We start from the raw sequence: 27,934 nt of genomic DNA, 5'->3' as shown, positions 1-27,934 counted from the left end.
ATACACACTCTCTCACTCATTCTCTTTCCTGCTGGTGTGTTACTGTACACTCTGTCATTTGGGTGCATGTACTGTCGAGAGGCACACACACACACTCACACACACACACACAAACTCTCACACACACACACTCACACACACACACATGCACACTCACACTCACACACACACACACACTCTCACACACACACACACACACACACACCACACACTCACACACACACTCACACACACACACACACACACACACTCTCACACACACACACACACACACACTCACACACACACTCTCACACACACACACACGTCTCCCGCACCCCGTGCGTTAGGGGCAGGGCAGGCAGTGGTCAGGTAGTTGGCGGCTGATTGTCTCATCGCCGGGGCAGACCCAGTGAACCGGAGGGTAACGTGCAGTACAGTAGAGTGCGCACTTTCTGCCCCAATAACCACTCAGGGGCTCTCAGTATCTCCCCTTCTCTCTCTCCTCTCTCCTCTCTCACTACCTCGCCTGATGTCACTCTGTGTTTTGACTTTCTGTGCAGTCACCACCCCCCCTCCCTCCCTCCCTCCCCCTCCCTCTCTCTCTCTCTCTCTCTCTCTCTCTCTCTCCCTCTCCCTTCCTCTCTGATTATCCTCAACAGAGCATGTCTTGTTTGCGAGGGGGATTTTTTTTTTTCCATCTCGACACTTCGCTGCGCTCCGTCTCTGTCTCTCTGCGTCTCTCTGCGTCTCTCTGCGTCTCTGAGCTCCTCGTAGCGGCAGCAGCAGCAGCAGCAGCGGTGCCCGCGTCCCTGACGCTCGTTCTGCCTGGCCGGCCGTTGGCATCGTTTTCCGTCTCTCCGTCTCCGTCTCGCCCACCCCGCCGGGCGTGAATTATTCATCCCCGAGGAGCTCAGAGTGGTCCGGGATCAGCGCCGACAAAGTCGCTCCGCCGGTCCGCGCGGCTCCGCAGCGCCGCAAAACTTTGGTTCCCGCGGAACCGGCCCGGGGAAACGCCGACGACCGGGCGGCCCGCCCCGACAACGAGGGACAGCCCACGGCTTAACGGGCGCTGAGGCGAAAATTAGCGGGGGAGAGAGAGAGAGAGGCGAAGTGGAAGCTCGAGAGAGAGAGGAGACACAGCAGAGGACACGGGAGAGAGCGGGAGTTAGAGAGAGACTGCACCAGGGGGAGACAGGAGAGAGCGGGAGTTAGAGAGAGACCGCACCAGGGGGGAGACGGTAGGAGAGGACACGGGAGAGACCGTGGGTTAGAGAGAGACCGCACCGAGGAGAGACGGTAGGAGAGGACACAGGAGAGAGCGTGGGTTAGAGAGAGACCGCACCAGGGGGGGAGACGGTAGGAGAGGACACTCTTTCCGGACGGGGCCGGGGGGGGGGCGGGCGGGGTTGATGCGGACGCCGGGGTCCCTCCCGGGGATGCGTGTTGTTGGGCGGGTCGGCGCGGCGACGCCCGTTCCCCGGCCGGGCCGCTCCGGAGTCTCGGCGAGGGCGGGCGGGAGAGCGGGTCGCCGCGGCGATCGCGCCCAGATGAGGCCCGGAGGACCATGATCGTGCCGCTGGTCCGGAAGCTTCTGAACGAGCCGCTGCTGACCCCCCCCCCTCCCGCCGCGCCCATGCCGTGCGAGCCGCCGCTGCCCAACCGCCACCGCTGGGACCGCAACGCCCCCCAGCCGCCCCCCGACGGGCGAGAGGTGAGGGGGCGCCCGGGGGCACGGGGAGAGGGCCGCTCAGGTCCCCGTTCGGGCGCTGTGAGGCAGGGCCAGGTGTCAGGTGCGGTTTGTGTGGTCCGCTCTCGGGTCTAAAGAGACCGTGCAGGTGCATTTTTATTCTTCCTGGAAGTACAGTAATGTTCTCCTTGGGTGCAAATGAGTACGTTTTTCATGCAACAAAAAAAAAGGTACAAATTAATTATATATTGCTGGCTAGAATTAGATAAGGGTACCGCCTCAGTGACAAGCGTTTTTAGGCACTTTTCGTACCTTTATATCTGAGAGGTCAGGAAAGAGAGACACTTGGTCCTTGTTTAGATCCTGTGAAGTAGGTCTGAGTGTAAGGCGCAGTTCACTGTATGTGGCAGGTGGCTTTGAATCAGACCCAATGCTACACCGAGGGAACGACTGGTGCCATCCCAGAGACATAAGTCCAGGGTTGCAGGAATTTAATTTTGGGAAGGATTTAGTTTAACGAGTGCCTCAGCATCAAAATACTGCCCGAATAGGATAAGTAGGATGAATTTGGTCTTCGAATATTAATGTTAAGCAACAGCTAATCACAATAGGCTTCTGACTGGCAATTAAAATTTGTCACGCACCTCGTCCGTTGTTTACCCTTATTGCTGGGTTACTGGAATGTATGCCGCTGTTTTGTCAGCCTGTCCCTGCACGTTGGGTTTATGTAAATACCTACCGCTTCTGCATCTGTCTTAAGGACTGGAGAACAGCTTCTTCATAGCTGTGTTTCCGCCGTGTTTGTGACCTGTTTTTGTGAAAGGAAAGCTCTATGACTGCTGGACTGTCTTTCCACGGGCTCCACAGGGTGTTTTCCGAGTACAGTTTGTAATTCCGTGCGCGCACGTTGACTCTAGTTGTTTACGCCTCGCTGGCAACAACACGCCGGCTATGAGAGGACCCTTAAAAGGACAGCCAAGGGGCAGAGAGAAGAGCGAGAGAGAGAGAGAGAGAGAGAGAGAGAGAGAGGAGAGAGAGAGAGAGAGAGTTGCCCTGAGAGAGGGGGGGGAGAGTTGCCCTGAGAGAGAGAGAGGGGGGGAGAAAGAGTGAGACAGAGAGAGGGAGAGAAAGAGAATGAGAGAGAGAGAATGAGAGAGTTGCCCTGAGAGAGAGGGGGGAGGGAGAGTTGCCCTGAGAGAGAGAGAGAGAGAGGGAGAGAGAGTGAGAGAGAGTGAGAGAGGGAGAGGGAGAGAGAGAGAGAAACAGAAAAACAAAGAGGACAGAAAAGAGAAGGAGAAAGATGATCCCCGCTCTGCGTTCTCCCTCCGAGGGTCTGGAGTGTGTGCCCGGGAGAATTACATCACAGTTATGTAGCTGACGCTTTTATCCAAAGCCACTCACTGTTGATTAGACTATCCCCCCGGGAGCAATGTGGGGGTTAAGGGTCCAACAGCTGCACTGATCTTACTGTGGGGCTTGAACCACCAACCTTCCAGGTCCCAGTCAAGCACCTTAGCCACTAGCCTATAGGCTGGCTGAGTTGTACACCCTGCGGAATAAAACCACTCTAGCTAGGTTTTGAAGCAGCTGGTAGCTGGTTGACCTGCTCAGACCAGCTCTCCGCTCAACATGGTTTGACCAGCTCAAGCTTTGTTTTGAAACAGCTGGCAATTTCGAGCTGGTCCTAGCTGGATTTGTACAGCAGTGGCAGTGTTTATGCTTTGAGAGAAGAGGGAAAGACCTTTCTCCCTTTGAAGTCAGAGCTCAGATCACAGGAGAGGGGGGGGGGGGGGGGGGGGCGTCTTGATCCGAGTCAAGCATGAGAGAATGGGGCAGATAACTGGGTCATGTGATCTTGTCTGGTCTCGGGGGATTAAGCTCTCTCCTGTGGCTGCATAATCCGGGATGGCATCGTGCTGAACTGTGAGCGATCCTTCCTAACGTGGAGGGGGATCTCAGTGCTGTTCGTGCACCTTACCCTTCCCCATTGCAATCTGATTGTTCCCTTGTTCTTTCGTGAATTCATTCTGGGTCCTAAAAGGTCTTGCCAAACTATGCCAAAGCTCTTTCTCCAACTGCTTTTTGGAAATGTTTTACTGGAAAACGATAATGATTTGGCACTTGACTCCCGTCAATAAGTAATTCAATCATTCTGTCCCTGATGATGAAGAGGACGATCTCCGCAGTCTCTGTAGGACGGAACCTCCCCAGCATGCATTGCATCTTCATCAGTCACTGGCTTGTCGCACAGGAACATGCCTCTTAAATGTCGAATGTTAAAACGCATTTAGGCTATATGTGTTATTCTCAGAAGGAGACAAATTAAGAGCATGTGTCTTGCGAGATGCACCCTCGTAGGCTGTGTATTTTTCCACGCTTGTGTGGTATAGCAGCCTCCGCTTATGAGCGAATGTAAAATGACAATAGGAATTATGAATTTGCGTCTGTTGCTTATTCAAATAAATGCCCTGGATGCACAAAGGAATTAATTTTTAATTTACACTACGCTCGCTTAGCCTCGTGTTCATTTCATTAAAACTCGGGGGGTTTAGACGCGTCATCGGAACAGCTGGGTTCTCCAAAATTCCCCGTCACCAAGTCGGCTCAAGGCTAGAGGAAGCTGCTTTCATGTATCATGTTTCTAATTAATGTTAAATGGTTTCATTTGGTGGAGGCTATGCATGAATATTTTATATTTTTATTGTGGAATATTCTATAACCATTATTTACCTATCCATCAAAGGACAATGTCTTCAGAAATACAGTTAAATCCCCCCACATATTGGGACGGTGATGCAGTTGTTGTTGTTTTGGCTCTGTAGTCCAGCACATTGGAGAAGGTAGGCTCGTTATGGCTTGGGATACAGGCAGGGCGGCCTGTAGTGTAGTGGTTAAGGTACGTGACTGGGAACCGCAAGGTCGGTGGTTCAATCCCCGGTGTGGCCACAATAAAATCTGCACAGCAATTGGGCCCTTGAGCAAGGGCCCTTAACCCTGCCTTGCTTCAGGGGAGGATTATCTCCTGCTTAGTCTAATCAACTGTACATCACTCTGGATAAGAGCGTCTGCCAAATGCCATTAATGTAATGGGAAGGTATGGCTGCCACTAGAACTGGCTCACGTTTCCTCATTTATGCTGTGACTTCTGATGGAACTGTGGCTACAGGATGTATTATGGCACGGACAGGAACATCCTGTCTGCTCAGATCCAGCCAAATGCCTCAACACCCATTGGGTGGCCCTTCAGCTCGTAGCTGGCCATTGACCCTGAACAATTTCAGGACCAGAAAGTAGAATGTTCTTGCCTGGCCAGATCAATCACCTGTTCCGGGTTGAAATGAGCTGGCAGTTCGCTTGCTGAAGACTGAAGGTAAATACGCCCCAGAACCCAACAGGACCTGAAGGAGGGCTGCAGTACAGGCCTGGCAGAGCCCGTTTGGGTTCGGTGATGTCTGCGGGTTACAGATGTCAGGCGGTCAACGAGCGCGTGGGTTCTGCAACCGAGTGCAAAATATTACGACTTAATTTCAGGATGACGTTAATTTGTCCTGTTGCTGTTAAACCTAAATTCACGGTTTTATTTCAACTTTATTTCAATGTGCTGCAGTGCTGAGCTAAAGCCTCAGAAATTGTCCCGCTGCCCCGCTGTCCCGATACTTTTGCACTGGAGGTATCTGTACTCACTGAGCACTTTATTCGGAACACCCCAACGCCTACTTATTCATGCGATTGTCTAATCAGCCAATCGTGTGGCAGAAGGGCAATTCATACATCATGCAGATACGGGTCAGGAGTTTCAGTTAATCTTCTACGTCAACCATCAGAATCAGGAAAAAATGTGATCGAAGTGACAGCTTCCTATTGAGGTGTTTTACCTGTTAGTCCTATTGTCCATACATTTGAATTGCTGTAAATGTGTCTATACAAATGGACGAGATGTCTTGTTCTGTTTTATCGGCTCTGTAATATGTTATTAATGATATCGAGCAACTCCGATTCAAAAACATATTCATTCATTTGACAGAATTCCGTGTCTGATGTCTGTTTTATCACAGTTATCAAGTTATTTTCTGGGTAACAGAGTAATGGAAATAAGAGCTGATATTTTTTTCCATATTTTAATTCATTTAGGTAGGGCCAGTCTTTGACATGGTCATGCAATATTCCCATAAATAAATGAAATTAAATCTGCATATCTCTGTTGCGGATGCATTTTTTAATTTTTTTTTATAGCCCTAATGAGTCTTTAATGAGGAAGAGAAATATTAAATGAACACACATGAATTATTGATAAATAATAAATAATAAATAAATAAATCTGTGGTCTATTTAAATCCTTGTGAAAACAGCACATGCATTAAAAACAGACTCCAGTCTCTGTAGACGGCACAGACAAGCAGAAAATAAACACCGACTTAAATCTGTATTTGTTACTGCCGTGGTGTACCGAGATATGAAATATTGAGAGGCTCAGATCCGTTTCTCTTAAGCGGCAGCACGATGCCTGTTCTCGTGAGTTTCATTCTTCATAAAAATCTAAAAATATGTAATGACGCTGTTTTATTGAGCGCTATCTGTGAGCCACTTTCTGGGCTTCATGCTTCTGTAGCGACACCAAAATGCGCTTTAGATGAAAGCCGGCATGAGAGACTGTCTCTGCGGCTAATGAAACAAATTAGGTGATTGATGAGGCCTTGAGTTTTGGCCAAGAACGATCATTACCGTACAGCACACCAGAATGTGCTCATCATTTTCGTAAAGGTTAGGAATTTTTTTTTTTTTTCTCCCTTGCAAGGAGAGATGGAAAGTCACGGAAAACGCGAATCAACGTTTCTCGAGATGGAGGTCACGGAAACGTGAATTCAACGTTCAGTAACGTGCGACAGCGAGTTTGACTGTTGTTTTTACAGTTAAATGTTAAACATACAGTTTGCACCAATGTTTCGGCTGCGTACGCTAATTGGAGTCTTAACAGACGAATAGCTCGTAATAGCTAAACTCTGGTTTGACGTGCTAATTTGAAAAGACAGTCTGTGATTTGAGTTGTCATATAGCAGCCGTGGTCATAATATTTTAATCAGTTTGGGGTTGTACTTTATCTTCGCTCCCTGTCGGTCTTTCAATCTTTTATGCACACACTCATGAATTAAAAATGGCTACATACTCTGCGCCCACGCTGAGTTCCCTTTATGGGTGAGTGTGTTTGAGCGTGTTCGGGAGCGCGGTTACAGGAGGGTTTTGTTTGAATAATTATCTGCGGCCTGCAGGTTTGCCTGTTTCTTGGTGGTTATTCATCAGATGTTAATTTCCTGGTTTCTCGCTGCAGAGGAGAAGGAGACAACAGGGGCTTTTACAGTTCCAGCCGTTATAAGAGAGCGTTCTTAATCTCCACACTCTTTGATGCTCGACTTTCGTCGTTATAAATTCCGTGTTCAGAGGAATTGGCGAAAAACAACTGTACGTGTTTTTGTATGAGAAAAAAGGTAAAGTTACGTACAGTATCATTATCAAAATGAAGGTTAAAGTGCCGCAGTGATTATATTCAATTCCCTTGACTTTCTGCAGTCGTAGTTCCACACACTGTTCTGTTAGGCCTTGTATGGGCACCTTTTTGCTAAATATAGCGTCTCTGGTATTTTACTGACTGTTAATGTCATGGGCGCGACATTATCTCAGGAGGCAGTCGGGGGGTTGCCAGTTCGATACGCCCCGGGTGTCTGGAAGTGTCCCCGAGCAAGACACCTGACCTGCTGGTGGGTGCAGCTGTTGGTGTGTGTGAGCATGCGTGTGAATGCGAGGCATTCATTCTAAAGCACTCTATGGATAAAAGCGCTATATAAATTCTGTCACATTCTGTGACATTTTTTCATGCTTATGACGACGGCGGCGATGATGATGATGATGACGACGGCGTGCGGTTGGCCTGCGGAAAACTCTGGAAGCGAGACGTCAGGACCGGAGCGCCAGCGGGAGGGGCGGTGTGTGTGAGCACGTGTTCGCAGGGGACTCTGGCCCCGGTCGCAGGGGCGGGCGGCGCTGTGCGTCACACCCCGGGGCTCCTGTCCGCTCGTGTTCTCGCAGCCTCACGTGGCTCTGCCGTCCGCCTCGGAGACATCACGAGCGCCGCGAACGCTGCAGCGGCCCGGCGACACACTCGCCCCGCCCGCCAACCACAAACCCAAAGCCAGCGACACACTCACCCTGAACCACAAACCCAAAGCCCAGCAACACACTCACCCCGCCCGGAACCACAAACCCAAAGCCCCGCCCTGAACCCCAAACCCAAAGCCCAGCGACACACTCACCCTGAACCACAAACCCAAAGCCCAGCAACACACTCACCCCGCCCGGAACCACAAACCCAAAGCCCCGCCCTGAACCCCAAACCCAAAGCCCAGCGACACACTCACCCTGAACCACAAACCCAAAGCCCAGCGTCACCCCGCGTGCCGTGGGGTCCGTACGGGATGTTACCAGGCAGGGTCTCATCCACACCCTGCTCTTTTAGCCAGTAATAATGATAATTAGAGTAATAATTTGTTATTTAGCTGATGCTTTTGATCCAAAGCGACTTATAGTTCATTTGACTTTGACATTTGACCAGATTTAAGAGCTAAGAGCCCAACAGCTGCGTGGATCTTATTGTGGCTACACCGGGGCTTGAACCACCAACCTTCCGGGGGCCCAGGCAGGTACCTTAGCCACGAGGCTACAAGCTGATATCGTCATCCATTTTTTTCATTGAGTGCCTTTCCAAAAAATCAGAGCAATTTACAAAGCATTTATGAAACAGTGTATGCATTCACAGAACAGGATATGCGTGTCATTTTTATCACATGACGCACAATCAGAAAGCGCAAGTACGCAGCCCGGAGTAGAGGCAGTGAAACAGACTCCAAGCGGCCAGACCGACAATAGGACTGACTGTTGAGCGGTGGGATGGGGCTGTAACGTCGACCGGGAAGAGCCCTCCCGTCTTGCGTCAGACCGCGCGTTCTGGTCATAACCGGCACTGCCGCGGTCCCGATTCAGCCGCGCTCCAGGGCCTACGGCTAAACTACGCACAGCACCACTAGTGAGGACAGATACCACACTTCTGTAATGAAAAGTTTCTCCCTTTTTGTATTCATGTCGTCTCTCTCACACTCTCTCTCTCTCTCTCTCTCTCTCTCTCTCTTTTATTTATGTTCCCTCTTTTGCTTGCCAATCCACTTTCTGTATTGCCTTCTGTTTCCTTGTAAAGCCGTAAGACTGATTTAGTATTTTAGCGTTGAGCGTTTTTTGTTTGGTTCAATAAAACAGTTTGGGTGGTGGGGCTTTTCCTCGCCATTTCAATTTCGGGAGACTCGGCTGGAAAATTGCTCTGTCTAAGGGTACATGTATGATTACATCTTTCAGAGAGACTGATTCTTGCAAGTTGGGATTTGATCCTTGTGGGTTTTGGATGGAAAAAGGTTTACTGATTAAAGGTGTGATTGCACGCCACGGGCAGAAGGCTGCATCTATTGTAAGATGAGGCTTACTGTGCCCCTGTCTTTAATTCATTTCTAAAAATCTCTTTCTGGGCCCATTACTGTAACTTCATGATAATTCTCTTTATATTATTCCTATGTCCAGCATTTACATATAAAGTATTTTTCAGTTAACACATCTCTCCTTAAGCAAGGAGGATGATGATGATGATGATGATGAAATTTTAAGGAGAACATTATGCAGTGTCTTGAGAAAGCTAGTGGGAGCTATTAAAGATTCGGGAGATTAATGTTGGTTTCGCTGTGAAAACGCCGCCCTTTGTTATATTTTAATGGAGTCTGCTGGCAGGGCCGAGTAAAAGATGCCCTGATGGGCCGGCACATTTGCTGTAATTGCACAATGTTTACCGAAGGAAATAAGCTATCCGCGCTTTTATTTGCGTAACCTAATTAAAGAATTAGTGTCTGCGAAAAATAATCGAGTGAAATTTGCAATCGCGGTGTCCAGCGAATGCTCCGTTTGATTGAGTCATTCAATTATTTGACCTCCCAATTAGATTGTTAGCTGAAATACATTAGGGCAGCAGTCAGTTTTATTCAATCCACTTTAGCTTTATTTGTGTGGCACGTTTCACAGAGAGAGCAGGCCTGAACCTGCGAAAAGCTCAAATTAAACTAAAATAAAAAACACTCAAACGGTGGCGAGAAAAGACTCCCGAATGGGAGGAACTCTCAGTACCCATCTGGCTATGGGGAGAGAGTCCTCCGATGGGGTTTGACCTCTTGACCCAGGAAGCTGTTCCCTGCAAGCTGCGACAGATCTCTATATCACAAAGTATTTGATAATACCCGTGTGGAATTTACCGAATTATGAGCAGAAGGGTGCGATGTAATACACGTGGGGACTTGAAATTCAGGTGAGCGGAATCCTCAATGGGTTGTTCTCTTTCCCAAACTTTAAGTGTTTTATGTGTTCTAACACATACATACATCGCCCAGGTAAATATCAGTCGGTCACTTAGCAATATTGACATGAGTTTTAAGTATGTTTGCTTGACAAGTGAAATTTTTTTATTCCATTGGCAAATTTTGAGATGGGACGAATCGTTTTTTTCTTTGTTTTTGTTCTTCGCAGTGTTCATCTGATATGAATGCACTTTGGCAGCCTGTACTGCTCTCAGTCTACCTGTATCATACCTTCGGGCCCTGGTTCCACTTCTGTGCAAGTTCTTCTGACACCTGAGAAACCCATGATCTGCTGATCTCAAACCTCACCTGCGTTCCGTTCACCTCTGTTCAGAGAAGACCACAGCACCTGCTTGGAGCTGTTAAGGGTTCGAAACGAAAGTTTCTTAAGGGGTGTCACCCTCTTTGTCCGAGAAATTGCCTGCAGATTTGATGGAGTCAAGTTTTTGTGTGTGACCTGTTTATGTTTTGGGACATTTTTGTTCTTAAAACAAATCTTTCCCCATGTGGTTGCTACCAAAAACAAACACTTTGTAGGTCACTGTACAGATTGTAGGTTATTCCCTCTGTTTGTACAAAGGCTACAGTAGGTCAGACAGGGACAGGGAGTTTAAATAGAAAGCGGGCACCTGTGATTCTCCAGTGGGACTAACCTACTGAAGACCATTTCAGTCTTTTGTGAGCTCTGCATTTCACTGGAGCCAAAGAGGTCATTTGTTTTGCTTCTAAGAAGTCATGTGATTCCCATAAATCTTTGCGTATTATTCTTATTCTTATACACTGTGACAACATGGGGAAATAAGGCCCAGGTAAAGTGTATAGTGAGGTCTGGCTGAAAGGTTTCAAAATATTGAAATTTGCCCAGGACATGGAGTGCTGTACAGAACATACCACAGAGTGTATCACGTTGTACTGGTGTTTGACGTGCATCTGATTCACAAGACCACAGGTCTTATTTTATTTTCTGCTGTTAAACACGTACTAAGCCCAGCTGTGTGTTGGCTGGTTTGCGGAGGCTACATGACGGTAGCAAAGCCAGTGCGTTCTGGTGGGCGCTGGCTCTCCGTTCTCGGGCTGGAGGGGTTTCTAAAAACACGTGCCGTGTTCACTCCAGGGGTGAATCTGTCCTTCCCCGTGGCAGCGAGGAGCGGGGCATGTCAGCCAGACTCTACTCACGCGGAGAGCTTCGGCCCAGCCTCTCTCTGCGGGTGTCACATGCCTGAAAGGTCATTCCTGGAGGAGACACGGGGAACGTCAGGAATCACTGACACGACCCGCCCCCCCCCATCCCCCCCATCCCGGGATCCGGCCCCCGGGGAGCAGAAAGTGCAGCCCGGCGACACGTCCGTGTGGGTTTACGCGTCCGACCTGACGCCTAGCCTCGGGGTGTCTGAGAGGGGACCTGTCAGGTTCCGGCAGGGTGTGTGAACACACCACACTCTCAGAACTGACGGTATGAAAGGTCACTGAAAAGGTACACATGCTCGTCGCTGCAGCAGTACCCCGTGGGTCAGCAGATCATTAAATCTGGACCTTGAATCTTTTCTCCGAGGTAATTAATCAGCTGAACAAGTAGTGCTACTGATTGGCCAGACTGCCTTCACACCTGACTCCCAGGTAAAGGGAGGGCGGGAAACCAGCAGTCCCCGGACCTTGAGGACCATGATTTAATGATCCCTGCTGTCAGTACATTTAATTTTACCCATGGCCAGCCTGATGTCATTAATTACTACCTTTTTTCCTTGGAAAGTGCACTCATTTGTACCCAGAGAGAACATTACTGCACTTTCAGGGGAACATTTGGGAAATCTGATCCTTGAAGAACAAAAAGGTACCTCCACTGTCACTTTATGTCCGAGAGTGTGCCCAGATCTGTCCACTGTCACCCTCACTTCCTTTCCCTACTGAGAAAAACAGCTCAAGCTATGTTTTGAAATGGCTGGCAGCTGGTTGACCAGTTCAGACCGGTTTGACCTGCTTAAGCTAGGTGTTGAAGACAAACTACCAGCACTGGTATGTTTGGCCATGGCCAAACTATGACCAGTTTGGCCATGCTGGTTGCCCAGCTCATACCCAGCTAGACCAGCTTATGCTCAGTTTTACCCAGCCCTATTTCCAAGCTGCTTGTGCTGGCCATAGCTGGATTCCACAGCAGGATCCCTTTGTGAGGAAGTGCTAAAGTGATGCAGGTGTGTCTATATATAAGGCTATACCACAGGAGAAATGGGAAGTTGAGATTTGGGAGTTGCTTCATCCTTAGATCCTTAGATAACACTGTTTTAATGAAAAAAAACTTTCACGGTGACTGCGGAGGATGGCGTAGGTTAATTAAAATTAAACGACTCCTGGGACGATTACAAAGCAAATGAGGAGAAAGAGGAATGTTGTGAACATGTGATAAGTCTCCAAGGTACACTCCCCCCCCCCCCCCCCCCCCCCACTGTGGTTAATTTTTCAAGAGTTTGGCTTTTAGACCGAAACAACATTAGCTTTAATGAGCTGCCATTTTGTTTCTTATGACATCACAACAAAGGAGGCATTTTTTTCCCCACTGCGATCAGAGCCCTTAATTAAAAGCCTTAATTCAAGCGAGCTAAACTGCAGCTTACTGTACATGATTGGAAGAGTAAGACGATCCGGTCAATATTTGATATCACCTTCGCTGGTTTTGGCAACGCCAGTGCGGGTTTTCCTGAAGAAGGTCATTTTCAGGGCTTTTCAGAGTCAGGAATAACAAGCGGCAAAATGTCCGGGGAAGAGACCCAGCCAAATCCTGGCTTGGTTGAGAATCACACTTCTCCCCTGTCTCTCTGCCTTTGCATGGCCGCCGGCCATTAAAAACAACTTTTTCTGAAATATGACTGGACTTCTCCGGTTACAAGTCCAGTCATATTTCACAAAACATTGTTTTTAATGACCGGTTTTATGGAGCATTGATTTTATCCGCTTTATGGTATCGTTAACAGTCCCTAAATCAGTTTTAATACATGCTTTTAATCTTCACTGTGAGTGAACATCAGTTCCCCTGAGGTGAGTCTCTATGAAACATCCAGCTTTAAGTGCTGCACTACGCAGTTTGCCCAAACCTGAGGTAAACAAGCCTTCAGCTCTGTAGCTTTTACATGTAAAGTTATCCAGTGTAAACCATTTCCCCCCTCATTATGATATTCACACCACAGTGTTTCATAACAAATCTAACATAAAACATATTTAAGTGATTGTTTATGCCCTCGCATTTTGTGACATATACAAGCGTTGTAAGTGCGAAGTAGGCACAGTTTGTGTTGAAGTGCTGACGATAGCTGACAAAAATGTTAAATTCACTGTTTTGAGAAGGAATAAATTCACAAAAGAGGAAGAAGTTTCAGTAAATGGCACACAACTCCATACGATGTGGATCTGAACTCTTGGTTTGACGCGATCGAGGCTACTGTTGTTTCAAGATGAAAAAGCAGAATGTAAACCATCAGGACACAGTAGACAGGACACATATTTATTCTGCCTGTTAATTACAGATTCTGGTTCATCATCATCCAGTGTTTTTTTTTGCCACAAATATTGTGAAATGGATGATATTGAGGTTGCGCATGGCTTAGTTAGCAAACAGAGAAATGTTTTATATGCAGCCAAAGCTTCCTCTGCTGCTGCTGTTCAGTGCTCTGCTGGATGTGCAATATTCTCACAGAATATAGTATTAATTACTGACCACATTCAAGTGCTTTTATTGTATTTGTATTCGGGGTACCCATCCCCGGAGTCCTTCCACCAAGATCAGTCACCTGGCTCGCTGATTTTCAGTAAACGCAGTAAAACGTTGGGATGGAGAATAGTGCTTGTGACTATCAAAGTCTTATCGCGCAGGGCACTCCACTGTATTTCAATTTGACTGCATGGAGGCTACACTCTCAGTATAAAAAATGAATGAATAAAGTGACAGTGGAGGTACGTTTTTGTTCTCCAAAGATCAAAGTACAGTATTATTCTCTTCGGGTACAAATGAGTACGCTTTCCATACAAAAAAAAGGTACAAATTAATTATATGTTGCTGGCTAGGGGTAGAACTTTATGTACCTGTGGGGTACTGCCCTGGCGATACGCCTTGTGCCTTTACTTCTGAGAGTGTAGTTTACGACCGACTGAAACATGGAAGTTTACTCAGAATAAATGATCATGCAAGGGCTGTCATTGTGCGTTAACATCTGAGGCGATCTTGTCTCGCGTTATTATCTGCCATCATTATTGTTGCTACCAAACACTAATTTCCTGGCTGCCACGATCATCATAGTGTAGAAAACATATTATCTTACAGTCACTCTGCAGATGCCCTTATCCAGCCTGATGTGGAGTTGAGTAGATTGAGTTAGTTATATTTTCTGTTGGTCCAATAATGTGAACAGATGCTTTTTCAGCCCCGGTTTGGTTTGGCCAATCACGCTCCTGTTGCCGTGCTCCTGGCAACAGCCAGGGTTGATTGGGGAGAGTTCAGGTGTGCACGTGAACTCCTTCAGAGTGTGAGGTGAGCTGAGAGTTCTTTTGGGGGTTGGGCTCACACAGACATGAGGCAGAGGAGGACACTGCAAGTGAGCACTGCAACGGAAGTTAGAACAGCACTAGCTTCCGGAACTAGTGAAAATAGAGTACAACATTTTAGTACTGCTATTGCACATTTCAATCTTGTGCCGTCTCATGAAAAATGTTCCCGCTTTTCACAGAAAATATATCAAAATTCTTATCGGTATCCTCATTTTGACAATATACGATTCAGCGCTATGAGATATGAATAACCGGGCGTGACTCAGAAACGACAAAATAATTGCTATGTTGGCTGTATATCTAGACACAATTCCAGATAGGATAATGTTGAGGGGCTTGAAGGGTCTGGAGTTTAAACATTTATATTTGGAGAATAATTTCTCGAAACGGTGGTTGACAGCTGCTTGCGGGCTCCCCGGGGGCGCTCTGAGAGGCCGTCTCGTAGCGCACGCCTCTAAAAATAGAGCCAGCAACACTCCTGTCGAGTCTCAGTTGGACGGGGCTACAAGAACCAACAGCGATAAATGCCTCCACTGCGTCGTCGGAAATCCGGCTTTTTAATCAGAGCTGGAAGAGGTTATTCTTTTTTTTTTTTTTTTTTTTTTTTTTGGCTTGCAGGTGAAACGACGTTTTATTTAGACTGAATCGTTCCCCCCCCCCCCCCCCGTGGCAGGGCTCTGGAGTGTTTTCGGTTTAGTGAACTTCTCTGACCCTGTCGTCGTGGACGTCCGGCGTTGGGAGGACCCTGTGAGATATTGCGAGTGGGATAAGTGCTCTGTTGAATGGCACTTCACAGCCGTCCGTGTGGGAATTGAGGCCGGTTCTGCGCCTGCGTTCTTCTCGACCACACCGCTGTTGTTCACAGCCAAAAGGGAGGGAAAAAATATAAAGGGGGTTTGTATTTCTGACGGCAAATATGAAATTATTGTTGCAATCAGAATATTGACTGACTTTTAGATGAGCAGAAAATATTACATTATCTGCATTGAGCAAACCTTATTTTGAATACAAGATGTTGGGAAAACTGCCTTTAGAATAAATAACTTAAGGATTTCAGACCTCAATCTATCACAGTTTTGCTTTGGAAATCTGTGAACTGGTGACAAGTTGATGCACTTTTTTTACATTTGGGATTTTAGTACGAACTTCATAAAAGGAAAGTGTACATGTTTTATGGGATTTTTTAGTTAAATGGACTTTAAAAGGCCTCCATTACGGGACTCCGGTTACGTTGCCTCTACCGCCTGCATTTTTTATGACGTGCCAGCAACCAGGCGCGCTCCAAATCCCTTGTGTACCGTTTAATCTAATCCACGTTGGACCGCACCCAAAACAAGTCGCAGTGTTTCTGAGCAACTGTGAGGCCTTTCATCCCGACTCCGGTTATTCCAGAAATCCCGACGGTTGCTGACCTCATGTGTTTGTTTATAAAGAAAAAAACCAAACAAGTAATACTATCTTCAATTTCCAGCTCAAACATAAAGATAGAAACGGAGGAATATAAATAGTAAATGAGTGTGTGTCCCCCCCTTGGAATCCATTTTGATTGAAAGAACTCGGTCGCACCTCGGGGAACTCCACCTTCCTCTCCGCCCTTGACACCGCAAAGGTGGGAAGAGGAAATTACTTTTCCCTTAATTGCGGAGCCAGTTCGGACGTAATTTCGAGCCACCTCTCTCGAACTGCCATCTCACCTCCATTTTAGTGACTCACACCTCCCCCCCACCCCCCACCCCCCCCCACACACACACACAGCCACTCAACAGACACTCCCCCACCCGATGGCTTGGCCTCCCGCCCGAGAAACTCGTTAGCTAAATAAGTGGGGAGTGTATAATTTCACCGCGACTGCTTGACCACAATTGATGGCAGGTTTTTATTTATTTATGTGTGAAATAATGTGCGGCCTTCACCGGAGGGGATGATCTATGCCCGATTTCCATGCCACGTCTCGGGCCGTGCCATCCCCCGTGTCCATTAGCCGGCGGGGAAGGTTAATGTTTGGAACTTTCCAGAATGTGCCGTTGGGAGGATACCGGATCGCTTGTGACGGCGGCGGCGGCGGTCGGAGCGGTGTCGTGACGCAGCTCAGGGACCGTGGCCCCGGCCATCTTCCCCCCGTTTCTCAAAACCGTTCCAGCAATCCATCAGCGCCGGCGCCTCCAACCTGCCGTCCGGGGACGGATCGATTTCTGTGTTGATTCCAAAATATCTTGTCCTTGGGAAATTAATGTCTTCCCCCCCCTTCCCCCCCCCAAGTAATACACTCCGCTGTGCCAGAGAAGTGTTTTTAAACAAACTTACGGACAGCCTGCTCGCTGAATCTGGTGCTTCGTTAGACCAGTGCGTACCCTCGTAGGGGTGAAGGACAGGTCTTAAATCATTCTGGTCCATATGAACAATGGTATAGACCAGCATTAATCTTCTTTTTATACCCTGGCCCCTCGTGGACAGAGCATACAGTATAGCCACTTTCCTGTGTATCTATTATACGTGAGCCATCTTTTTCCATATACTGCATAATGTTAGTACTCATTAGTTACTATACTAGTAACTACTAGTATACTAGTACTATAATACGCATATGTACGTATTTACTTTAAGGGACAAGACAGCGGGGCCTGTTTTCTTGTTTAGTCTCCTTTAATGATATTGACACAGAACCTTTCTGGTTGACAGAACGATTTCATTTGAAATGTGAGGATATTTCGTAATCTGTGTCTCTGCATTAAGGCCGTGATTGGATGCACGCACAGTCGCGCGACCTTAATTCATACAGACAGAGCATGGGCAGGAGCTCGAAAAACAGATGTCACGGGGAGGTTTCAGAGCCCAGAGAGAGCTGTGTATATTAGTTAATAAATTAGAGCTGTGAATGACTTAGCTGTGCTTCCTGCCAGTGGGGTCTGAAGCCTAAAACAGTGTAGTCTCTCAGTGTGGCTTGTGGCTCTGGTACAACACGTAGCATCGGGGCGGTGCTGTGGTATGGACCAGTGGTCCTCAAGTTCAGTCCTGGGGACCCCCTGTGTATGCTGGTTTTTGTTCTAACCACAGTTGCAATCCCAGAATTGTAACGAGCCGTTCGTTTTTCTTAATTACTCTTTTCACGTTCAAGAGGGATTATTTACGTTCTTGGGAGTCGCGTTTTGTTAAAATGAGCTATGTCGCGCTATGACGAATATAAGACCACATTGTGCTCACCTGCTGATGTTGAGTCTCGTGTCCATCGTCTCTGCTTGACGTCGGTCAGAAAGGCTTCTGGGTGGGAGATTGGGGGAAAATCAGGGTATAAAATATGAATTATAAGAAGTTATAACAAGCGGAGGTTCCCCCGCGAACTTGTCTCGCGCTGCAGAGAGGCGGAGAGTTCCTCGTATCAAAGCGAGTCAGGCAGATCTGTGGCTGACAGTTCTTTATTACAGAACACACACCAGCCAACGCAGACTTTCAGCTACATCAACACGTCACAACCGCTGCGGCATTACAAAGAACAACATCACAGGCTTCCAGAAATAACAAATAAAAAACGGGGTTTTACCGCACTCAGAACAGACGGTCTGTTGTGCACCACACTGCCACAAAAAGTCTTAACAAGTGATCTAGTCTCGTAATGAAACCTTAACATAAAATTTTACTCTCAAGTACAAAATATTATCTTGATTTAAGTTACTGTGAATTTTTGACCCCATTTCATTCACGTGAAATACTAGCTTTCATCCCTAAGCCAGTGTAGGATCAACCTAATCAGATGTCACTGCAGTCATGCATATAGACAGTGAATATGCAGCGCACTTATTGGACATACTGTATTTGCTGTAGAGATCGGTCTATTCCATATCAAATGCAGCACAGTGACAAACGCAACATTGTACTATCATGGGAATGATGGCTCAATTGACTTCCCTTTGTCCTGTACACAGAAAATGGCTTTTATATCAAGGGCTTTCACCGGGCGTACAATAGCCCGAGCTGACACGATCGCACTTGACAGTTCAATAGCAACTTCATGTTTTGGATTTCATCATGCTGCGGCACGGCTCAAAAAACAATGTTCAAGTGCGGTTTTCAAAACGCCAAGGTGTAGTATGCCCAAAACATTTTCACAATCGGGAAATTTCTGTGAAATTCTCTTCAAACTGGAGCGCGAGGTCAGGAAATGTTTTAAAAATAAAACAAATGTCCTTTTTCTCAGTGGCAATATGCATGTAATATTTTGCAACCCAATATTGTAGGTTAATTTGGTAAGATGTCTATTCAATGGCATGTAATAATAAAAATGTGTTATTTATCTGATGCTTTTGTACAAAGAAACTTATAGTTGATTAGGCTAAGCAGACGACAACGCCCTCTGGAGCAATATGGGGTTAAGGGCCTTGCTCAAGGGCCCAACAGCTGTGCGGACCTTACCGTGGCTACACCGGGGCTTGAACCACTAACCTTCCGGGTCCCAGCCATGTTCCTGAGCCGCTAGGCTCCAGGCTGCCCGTGTTGTGCACCAGCTGTAGTCTGTTTCTGTGCATTAGCCGCAGGAGTGTGTTGTAGATGCGGCTGTAGATGGGGTTGTAGATGGGGCTGTAGACTGGTCTGTAGATGGGTCTGTAGATGTGGCTGTAGGTGGGTCTGTAGATAGGGCTGTAGATGGGTCTGTAGATAGGGCTGTAGATGCGGCTGTAGATGAGGGCTGTAGATGGGGCTGTAGATGGGTCTGTAGATGTCCGGAGTCTGTCCGCTCACGGTGCTCACTGCTGTGTGGTCACAACAACACGTCCCTCCCCTCGCCGAGTGTTTTTTACTCCTTCCCAGGGAAAAAACAGAATAAAATATGAATTTATGAGTTTCTATGAGTCTCCTGTGAGCCCCCCTGAGGCCTGAATGCACCGGGGCAGTTCCAAGGCATGTTCTAGTCTCCTCTCTGTTGTAAAATAGGACACGCAAAAAATCACAAATCTCCACCGGATCACGACAGGGCTTTTATCCGCGCGCTCGCCCTGACATTTCAGAGTATTAAATAGGGTTTCAGAATAGCTGAACACGGTGCCGTACTTCCCTGAATCTAGAGGGAATCAGCATATTTAATATTTTACCAATCTTTATTCCCTCTCAAGAAAGAAAGGGAATTTAGATTACATATTTAAGATGCACAAGAAACTCAATGGCCTAAAGCTATTGACATTTTTAAAGAAGTATTCATTTGTACCCCTTCCCCCCCTTTGCTAATGAGGTGTTTTTTTTATTCAAATATGTTTATAAACGTTTTCTGCTGAGTGTACTCATGTTATACAACCTGTTATACAATGCACTTACATTTTTTATCACAAAGGGAAACAGCATACAGTCTGAGCGTCTGTATGTGTGAGAGAAGTGTGCCCTGTACTGACATGTGCACAATGTGTTTGTGTTTATGTACCCTGCTGAAAAAAGACAGTTCATGCTAGGTTTTGAAACAGCTGGTAGCTGGTTGACCAGTTCCGACCAGCTCCCAGACCAGCACATACCCAGCTAGGCCAGCTTTATAACCAGCTTGGCCATGCTAGTTGACCAGCTCATGCCCAGCTAGACCAGCTTTATGACCAGCTTCACCATGCTGGTTGACCAGCTCATACCCAGCTAGACCAGCTTATGACCAGCTGATCCAGGCCAGGTGAATTTTGCTGCAGGGTATGCTTGTGTGTTCAGCAGGGTATGGAGACGTGAAACTAACTTGTGTGTTCAGCAGGGTCTCTGTACAGATGGGAATGGAGACTGCATTAATCCAGTGCCCTGTGATTCTGCGACTCTTTTAACAAATAGCACATCCCTGGGTGCTGTGGGAGTGAACCTAGTTTTATTCCTATGTTTTATTACAAATTGTATACAGAATGACAAAATATTTCATGGCCCAGTGATGCAGAAATGTTTTGCAGTTAGGCCAAAGACATAAATCGATGGCAGGGGCTGTGCTGTAGGTACGTGTTGGAGGAACAGTCTGGCAGTCCATGAATTGTTCACAGTAAATACAGCACAACTGTTGCTACAGCCATTCTCTTAGAATTATGTTTTATTCCATGAAGGTGAAGGGGATTTGGATCGCTGACTCATCTCGGGTTAGTTGTGGTTCATGATTGCGGGAAAAACACAGAGCCAAAACCAACCAGTCTGGCATCTTAAGCGACTATTTTTATTGTGATTTTGAGACTGAAGATTTCATTAATTCATGATCCTAACCTGCTTATCCTGAACAGGGTCACAGGGGGGCTGGAGCCTATCCCAGCATACATTGGGCGAAAGGCAGGAATACACCCTGGACAGGTCGCCAGTCCATCGCAGGGCACACACACCATTCTATCACACACTCATAGCCTACGGGCAATTTAGACTCTCCAATCAGCCTAACCTGCATGTCTTTGGACTGTGGGAGGAAACCGGAGTACCCAGAGGAAACCCACGCAAACACGGGGAGAACATGCAAACTCCACACAGAGAGGGCCCGGCCGACGGGGATTCGAACCCAGGACCTCCTTGCTGCGAGGAGGCGGTGCTACCCACTGCACCATCCGTGCCGCCAGACTGAAGATTTGCTACTGTATAATTCCAGCTTCAATGGGATGTGAAAGCTACTGTAGAGTATTTAGGGCATACAGTAAATGGAAATTGCCGAAGGATAAATTCCGCATAGGCGTGAGGAAGTATTTCTTCGCAGAGAGAGCGGTCACTGTATCGAATTGCTTGCGAGGACATGGCACAATGTTTTTCCAGCTGCATAAAACAGTGACAGCCAAACAAAATCCAACCGAATTTACAGAGCATCTAAGAGCATGTCTAAAAAGTTTACATAGCCAAGAGATAATTTACAAAAAGTTATCGTTCATCGCTGTCAACGCTCACATCATTATAGTTATAGTTATAATATAGTATATATAATATACTATATTAATATACAATAATATATAGTTATCATTACAGTTCTTGGTGTGGATGCTCACAATCGTTCTTGTTATAGTTATGGTTATAATTACAGTCCTTGGCGTGGATGTTCACATCGTTATAGTTATAGATATAGTTCTTGGTGTGGATGCTGATGTCGTTATCGTTAAAATTACCATTATAGTTATAGTTCTTGGTGTGGATGCTGACGTTGTTATCGTTAAAGTTACAGTTATAGTTATAGTTCTTGGTGTGGATGCGGACATCGTTATAGTTAAAGTTACAGTTATAGTTATAGTTCTTGGTGTGGATGCGGACGTCGTTATAGTTAAAGTTACAGTTATAGTTATAGTTCTTGGTGTGGATGCGGACGTCGTTATCGCTAAAGTTACCGTTACAGTTATAGACCTTAACCGCCGTGACCTCTCCCCCTGTCCCCCAGGTGCTGTCTCTCGGGGCCGACGTCCTCCCGGAGTACAAGCTCCAGGCCCCACGCATCCACCGATGGACCGTGCTGCACTACAGCCCCTTCAAGGCGGTGTGGGACTGGCTGATCCTGCTGCTGGTGATCTACACGGCCATCCTGACGCCGTACTCCGCCGCCTTCCTGCTCAGCGACCACGAGGAGGTGTCGCTGCACAACTGCAGCTACACCTGCAACACGCTGAGCGTGGTGGACCTGATCGTGGACATCATGTTCATCATCGACATCCTCATCAACTTCCGCACCACCTACGTCAACGCCAACGACGAGGTGGTCAGCCACCCCTTCCGCATCGCCGTGCACTACTTCAAGGGCTGGTTCCTCATCGACATGGTGGCCGCCATCCCCTTCGACCTGCTCATTTACCGTAATGGAGAAGAGGTGAGAGTTGCGTCCTGGGGAATGTGGTTTTCTGAACAAGGCTTGAGATTTAGTCTAGTCTCTTGTTAACGGGCTTGGCTGTACCTCCATGCTGTTTAATACACTGTAGATTATTATGTCAATATGAAGTCTGTGGGAATGGTGGCTGCCATCCCCTTCGACCTGCTCATTCACTGTAATGGAGAAGAGGTGAGAGTTGCATCGTGGGAAATGTGGTTTTCTGAACAAGGCTTGAGATTTCTCTTATAAGGGGCTTGGCTGTACCTCCGCACTGTTTAATATACTGTAGATTCTTGAGTGAATATGAAGTCTGTGTCTTTGTAAGAGATTGACATGGTGGCCCCCATTCCCTTCGATCTCCTCATATGCCGTAATGAAGAAGAGGTGAGAATTGAATCAGAACAACCTGGATAATGTAGTTTCTCAAATGAGGCTTGGGATTTCTATAGCCCAGTGGTAACCAACCCTGTTCCTGGAGATCTACCATCCTGCAGGCCTTGGCCATACCTCCACACTGTTTAATATACTATAGATTCTTAGGCGAATATGAAGTCTGTGTCTATTATCACAGATAATCTCTGGCATAGACGCTGTCGGCCGACTTTTTTGTAGTACGGGAAGACCTTACGTAGCGTATTCAATGTTTTATGAAGGCGCTGTTGTAAAAAAGTAATGAAATAAAACTGAATCGTTAAAAGCCAACATGGCGTCTGGAGCCCCTGATGCTATCGCTGGGGGGGAAGTGATGTCGCGGCTCTTAGCGGGAGAAGCATATAGGAAGTGATTGTGCATGAAGGCAGTGCCAGGGGCATCTCTCCGCTGTGTGCGAAGCGTCCTCCATCTTAAAGGAACATGGCCGCGTTTCCTGCTCCTTGCTGGCTGAGCGCTGAGCAGAGTTTTCCACCTGCATTAGATCACATGCAGCCTGAGTCTGCCGCTGTCGAAATTCACCTGGCAAGGCTCAGATCTCACGGACCGGAAATTTACCCGAATGTGGTTGTCCCGTTCCTGTGCCATCCGTATTTATCTGTCATATTTAGAATAAGTAGAAAACTTTAAATGCTAAACATGTTTTAGAAACCGTATACAATAAAATAAAATATAAATCCTATCATTTAAAAGAAATAGCATCTTGTTTGATTAATTTCACTATTTTTCTAAATGAAAATGTGACTTTTTAAGCTTCCACTAATCCAAATGTGCCAACACAAACATATAAATCTGAAAATGAGATCAACACCTGATCACAGTGCACTATTCCACTCTTGATTCAGAATACAGACATTCTGTTTTTTGGAGCATGTACATAATTGACATGTTTTGATTTAGGAAAGCCAGTTTAATCTTGGAACAAAATTTAATGGGAAATGTTGGAGAAACACTTTCCTCTCGAGATTTGAGAAAATTACAAAGCGTACCGTGCTCTTATTTGAGGAACACGCCACTGAGTGAAACATCACTTTCATTTTCTGTGAGCTGTTATGTGTAAATCACAAAATGTGATCTAATTCGGAGTCCGAGCACAACAACAATCACACAGCCTTTACATTTAATTGCTACATTTGGAGCTTGAATGTAAATGGAAAGCCACAAAATTATTAGGCTGGTCACTCAGCACGTAAGAGAAAAATAAGTTATTCATTACATTTACATGACATTATAGGCAATAGATTACATTACATTACATTACATTACTGGTATTACATTACATTAGTGGCATTTGGCAGACGCTCTTATCCAGAGTGACGTACAACAGTGCATAGCCATAACCAGGGACTAGTATGCTGAAAACCCTAGAGGGAATCATTGGCCTCCACTGGCTTCCTATTGCTGCACGCATCCGATTCAAGGCCCTAGTGTTGGCATTTCAGGCTGCTAAGGGGACTGCCCCACCTTACATACAATCCTTGATCACTCCCTACTCCCCAGCTAGACCACTCCGGTCTGCCAGCTCTGGTCACCTTATGGTTCCCTCTCTACGAACACCTGGCTGTACGTTCACGCCTTTTCAAACTCTACCTTAGTCCTCCCTCCTGATTTCCCCCGCGCCCCCTTTCTGATATCCCTATCCTCCTTGTCTAACCCCCCCCCCAAAAAAAAAAAAATGCACTTATGATGACTATATGTTTAGAACAACACTTCATGTGTATTTTCCTAGTTATGGATGTGATGCTTTGACTTGTGGAAGAACCTATGCACTTGTAAATCGCTTTGGATTAAAAGCGTCTGCCAAATGACTAAAATGTAAATGTAAAGTACAGCTCCAGGTCCTAGGAGTGACCACAGAGATACGAATGCAGGCCCTGTAGATTAATCTGATGAGAACAAACCCACCAAGAAGCAGCAATAAAAACGTTTTGGCAAATACAACACAAATTCGAATTCAATCTGTAAATGCTCTTGCTCCAAGTATTAAAGAAATTGTCCTCAGAAAAACAAAAACAAGCAACTTTGACACGATGCGTTTGTGTGTTATTGAGCGACACACCCGATGACCCGTCGGCCATTTTATCAGCATCCTGCCACTCATTCCGCAGCGTAAAAAACAGGCCACTTTTCACCCGTTTAATCTGCCCGTTATTTATCGGTTGTACTTGTTGACCGTGGAGATAAGTGTAATCAGTGAGAATGAACATGGCGAGCTGATAGCCTCGTAAATCAGCGTCAGACGGTTTTATGGCTTCGTGTGTACCGGAGAGAGCCGGGCTGGGATTCAGTGTGAGAGCTGCGTCATGCTGATAGGCCGACGCTGTGAGTCACGGCAGAAATCAGGGCTGATTGTCCAAAATTCCCCCGCTCTACGGTTTTACATTATTGATGGGCTTCCTTTTAACCAAATTACTTCACATGACTGATTTCCTCAGAGTACCTTTTTACTCTTAAATGAGCTCATCTGAGCCTTTTATTTCTGTCCCCATGTCGTGGCATCCATTTTGTCAAACCGGGGTGGAAGAAGTTCCCCTGACGCGTATTTCACTTACAGAGGGGAGGTGGAGGCAATCCCAGTGATGTTGCTTAAGTTCCCAGCCTCCTTCTCCACCTTAGCTGAGTTGGCGTTATGAGATTTGTTTAAGCTGTCCATCGTGTAGTTGAATGCTACACGTTTGTCTACCCTGTGTCATGGGATGTACGCTCAGTGAGCACTTTATTAGGAACATTATCACATGCAATTATCAGCGAATCGTGGGGCAGCAGTGCAATGCATACAGTCATGCAGGTACAGGTCAGGAGCTTCAGCTAATGTTCACATCGACCATCAGGATGGGGAATCTCAGCGACTTTGTGGAATGATTGTCGGTGCCAGACAGGGTGGTTTGAATATGTCAAAAATGGCTGATCTCCTGGGATTTCCACAACAGTCCTCTAGAGTTTGCAGAGAGTGGTGCGAATAAGACCAAGTGAGCAGCTGACATTTGTTACGACTGAAGTGGGTTCCCCCTTCACTGTAAACCACTTGCGATGTGTCATATAACAGTGATGTGTCATGTAACAGTGATATCGATTTTTACATTACCGAGGCTCACCTTTGCGCTTCTGTCTTCAAAACGCAAGCTCTCGTTTTTTACCTCCCCTCCCAGACGACCACTCTGATTGGCCTGCTGAAGACGGCGCGGCTGCTGCGATTGGTCCGCGTGGCGCGCAAGCTGGACCGCTACTCGGAGTACGGCGCGGCGGTGCTCTTCCTCCTCATGTGCACCTTCGCGCTCATCGCCCACTGGCTGGCCTGCATCTGGTACGCCATCGGCAGCATGGAGCGCAACGGCTCCATCGGCTGGCTGCACTCGCTGGGCGACCAGCTGGGCAAGCCCTACAACGTCACGGCGCGCAGCTCCGGGCCCTCCATCAAGGACAAGTACGTCACCGCCCTGTACTTCACCTTCAGCAGCCTCACCAGCGTGGGCTTCGGCAACGTCTCGCCCAACACCAACTCCGAGAAGATCTTCTCCATCTGCGTCATGCTCATCGGCTGTGAGTCAACCGCGCCCGCTCTCGCCCCGCCCCGCTGTCCCTTAGAAACGAAATTGTCTTATTTAGCAAAAAAAAGTTACAGACAGGAGGTTTTTAGAAAAAAAGGTTCCAAAGTTTTGTTATGTAATGTTATGTTATGTTATGTTATGTTATGTTGTGCTGTGTTGTATTGTGTTATGTTTTTGGATTTAGGACATACGTTTTTCAACATTTTCTGATCCTGGGATCCCAATACAGGCTCAATGGCATCCCAGGGTTATATTTACAAAAAGGTCTTACAGTATAAATAGAAATATTATTCCAAATCCATATACTATATCTAGTTATTGCATAAGTCCCCTATAGTACCCTCAAGAACCCCCTGTTGAAAGCCCAGCACCAGTATGTTTCTGTAAATATTTTGACATAGTGCCTCTATATCTAACAGTGCTCTTTTCGTAGTGTAAGGCTTTTCTGTGCCGGCCTACACCATTCAGTTTAGCAACGCGCTGAAGTGTAATATCGCGCTGGGGAGTGCGTGGCAAGGGGAACGCGATAAGAGTGATTGACAGCGCTCACACACACACACACACACGCACCGCGTGCCGGTCTTCACAGAGCCAGGTTTACGTTCTCAGCCTCAGCGTGTGAGAAATCAACAAACCGCAAACATTGGAGGAATCGCTGTGCTCTCTCCCACACTGTAAACATCCTCCCTCGCTCAGGACGAGGAGGAGAATCATTTCTGTGCTACGGCCTGTCGGCCAATCGAATGCAAATATTCTAACGGTGTACTGAGACAGAAAATCGGTCAGCGGAGGGATCAATTACAAATTCTGCTCAGTCAATTCGAGAAAATCGGTAAAAATGCCCATATAACATTATGGTCGTTATTCAGCTAATTAGCAGAACTGTGAAAGTGGAATTGATCCCACCCCCTGCTATCAATGCTGTTTTATCCTGTAGTTTTGATGAAATAGTGTATTGATGAGCTTACAAACGATCTAATTTTGGTATTATCAATGATGATTAATGATTCACTGTAGCTGTATTTGAACAGTCTCAAAAGAAATACATTTTGTACGTTAAATAGAATTACCGTTCAGCGTACAAAAAGTGATTGACACTGAGATTAGCGCTGTTAAAAAAAAGCTGTCATGGCTCCAAGTGCTAATGCAGTCAGTGAAGAGTATAATTCCAGCACGATCAGTAACACTCCATAATATGCAGACAGGCTGTTTCGACCGCCACCCAGCCATAACCGCACCCGGTCATTCTATATTACAATCATTTAGCTGACGCTTTTATCCAAAGCAACTTACAGTTGATTAGACTAAGCAGGGGGACAATCCCCTCTGGAGCAATGTGCGGTTAAGGGTCTTGCTCTAAGGGCCCAACAGCTGCACTGATCTTATAGGGGCTAAACTGGGGCTCGAGCCACCAACCCTCAGATTCCCAGCCATGTATCTACAGGCTACAGGCTTACCACCCCAACCAAACCAGCCACCCACCTCACCCCGTCCATCAAAACTATTCGCTTTCCGAACAGGCAAAAAAAAGTGACATTCATTACCCAGC

The 27,934-nt window shown here is 46.8% G+C and overlaps 1 protein-coding gene across 1 annotated transcript in view; it reads left to right on the top strand.

The window, feature by feature from the left end:
- The window catches only part of kcnh2b (potassium voltage-gated channel, subfamily H (eag-related), member 2b), a 198,812-nt gene that overhangs the window by 157,832 nt on the left and 13,046 nt on the right, over positions 1-27,934 (top strand). The window contains exons 6-7 of the mRNA XM_061239261.1: positions 21,986-22,408; positions 25,987-26,377. Of these exons, the coding sequence (XP_061095245.1) occupies positions 21,986-22,408; positions 25,987-26,377 (814 nt within the window). The remainder of the gene's footprint in view (positions 1-21,985; positions 22,409-25,986; positions 26,378-27,934) is intronic.

Source organism: Conger conger, chromosome 4 (assembly GCF_963514075.1).
Source record: "Conger conger chromosome 4, fConCon1.1, whole genome shotgun sequence".
NCBI lineage: Eukaryota > Metazoa > Chordata > Actinopteri > Anguilliformes > Congridae > Conger > Conger conger.
The sequence above is the reverse complement of the archived record's forward strand: the minus strand, read 5'-3'. Positions and strand labels throughout refer to the sequence as shown.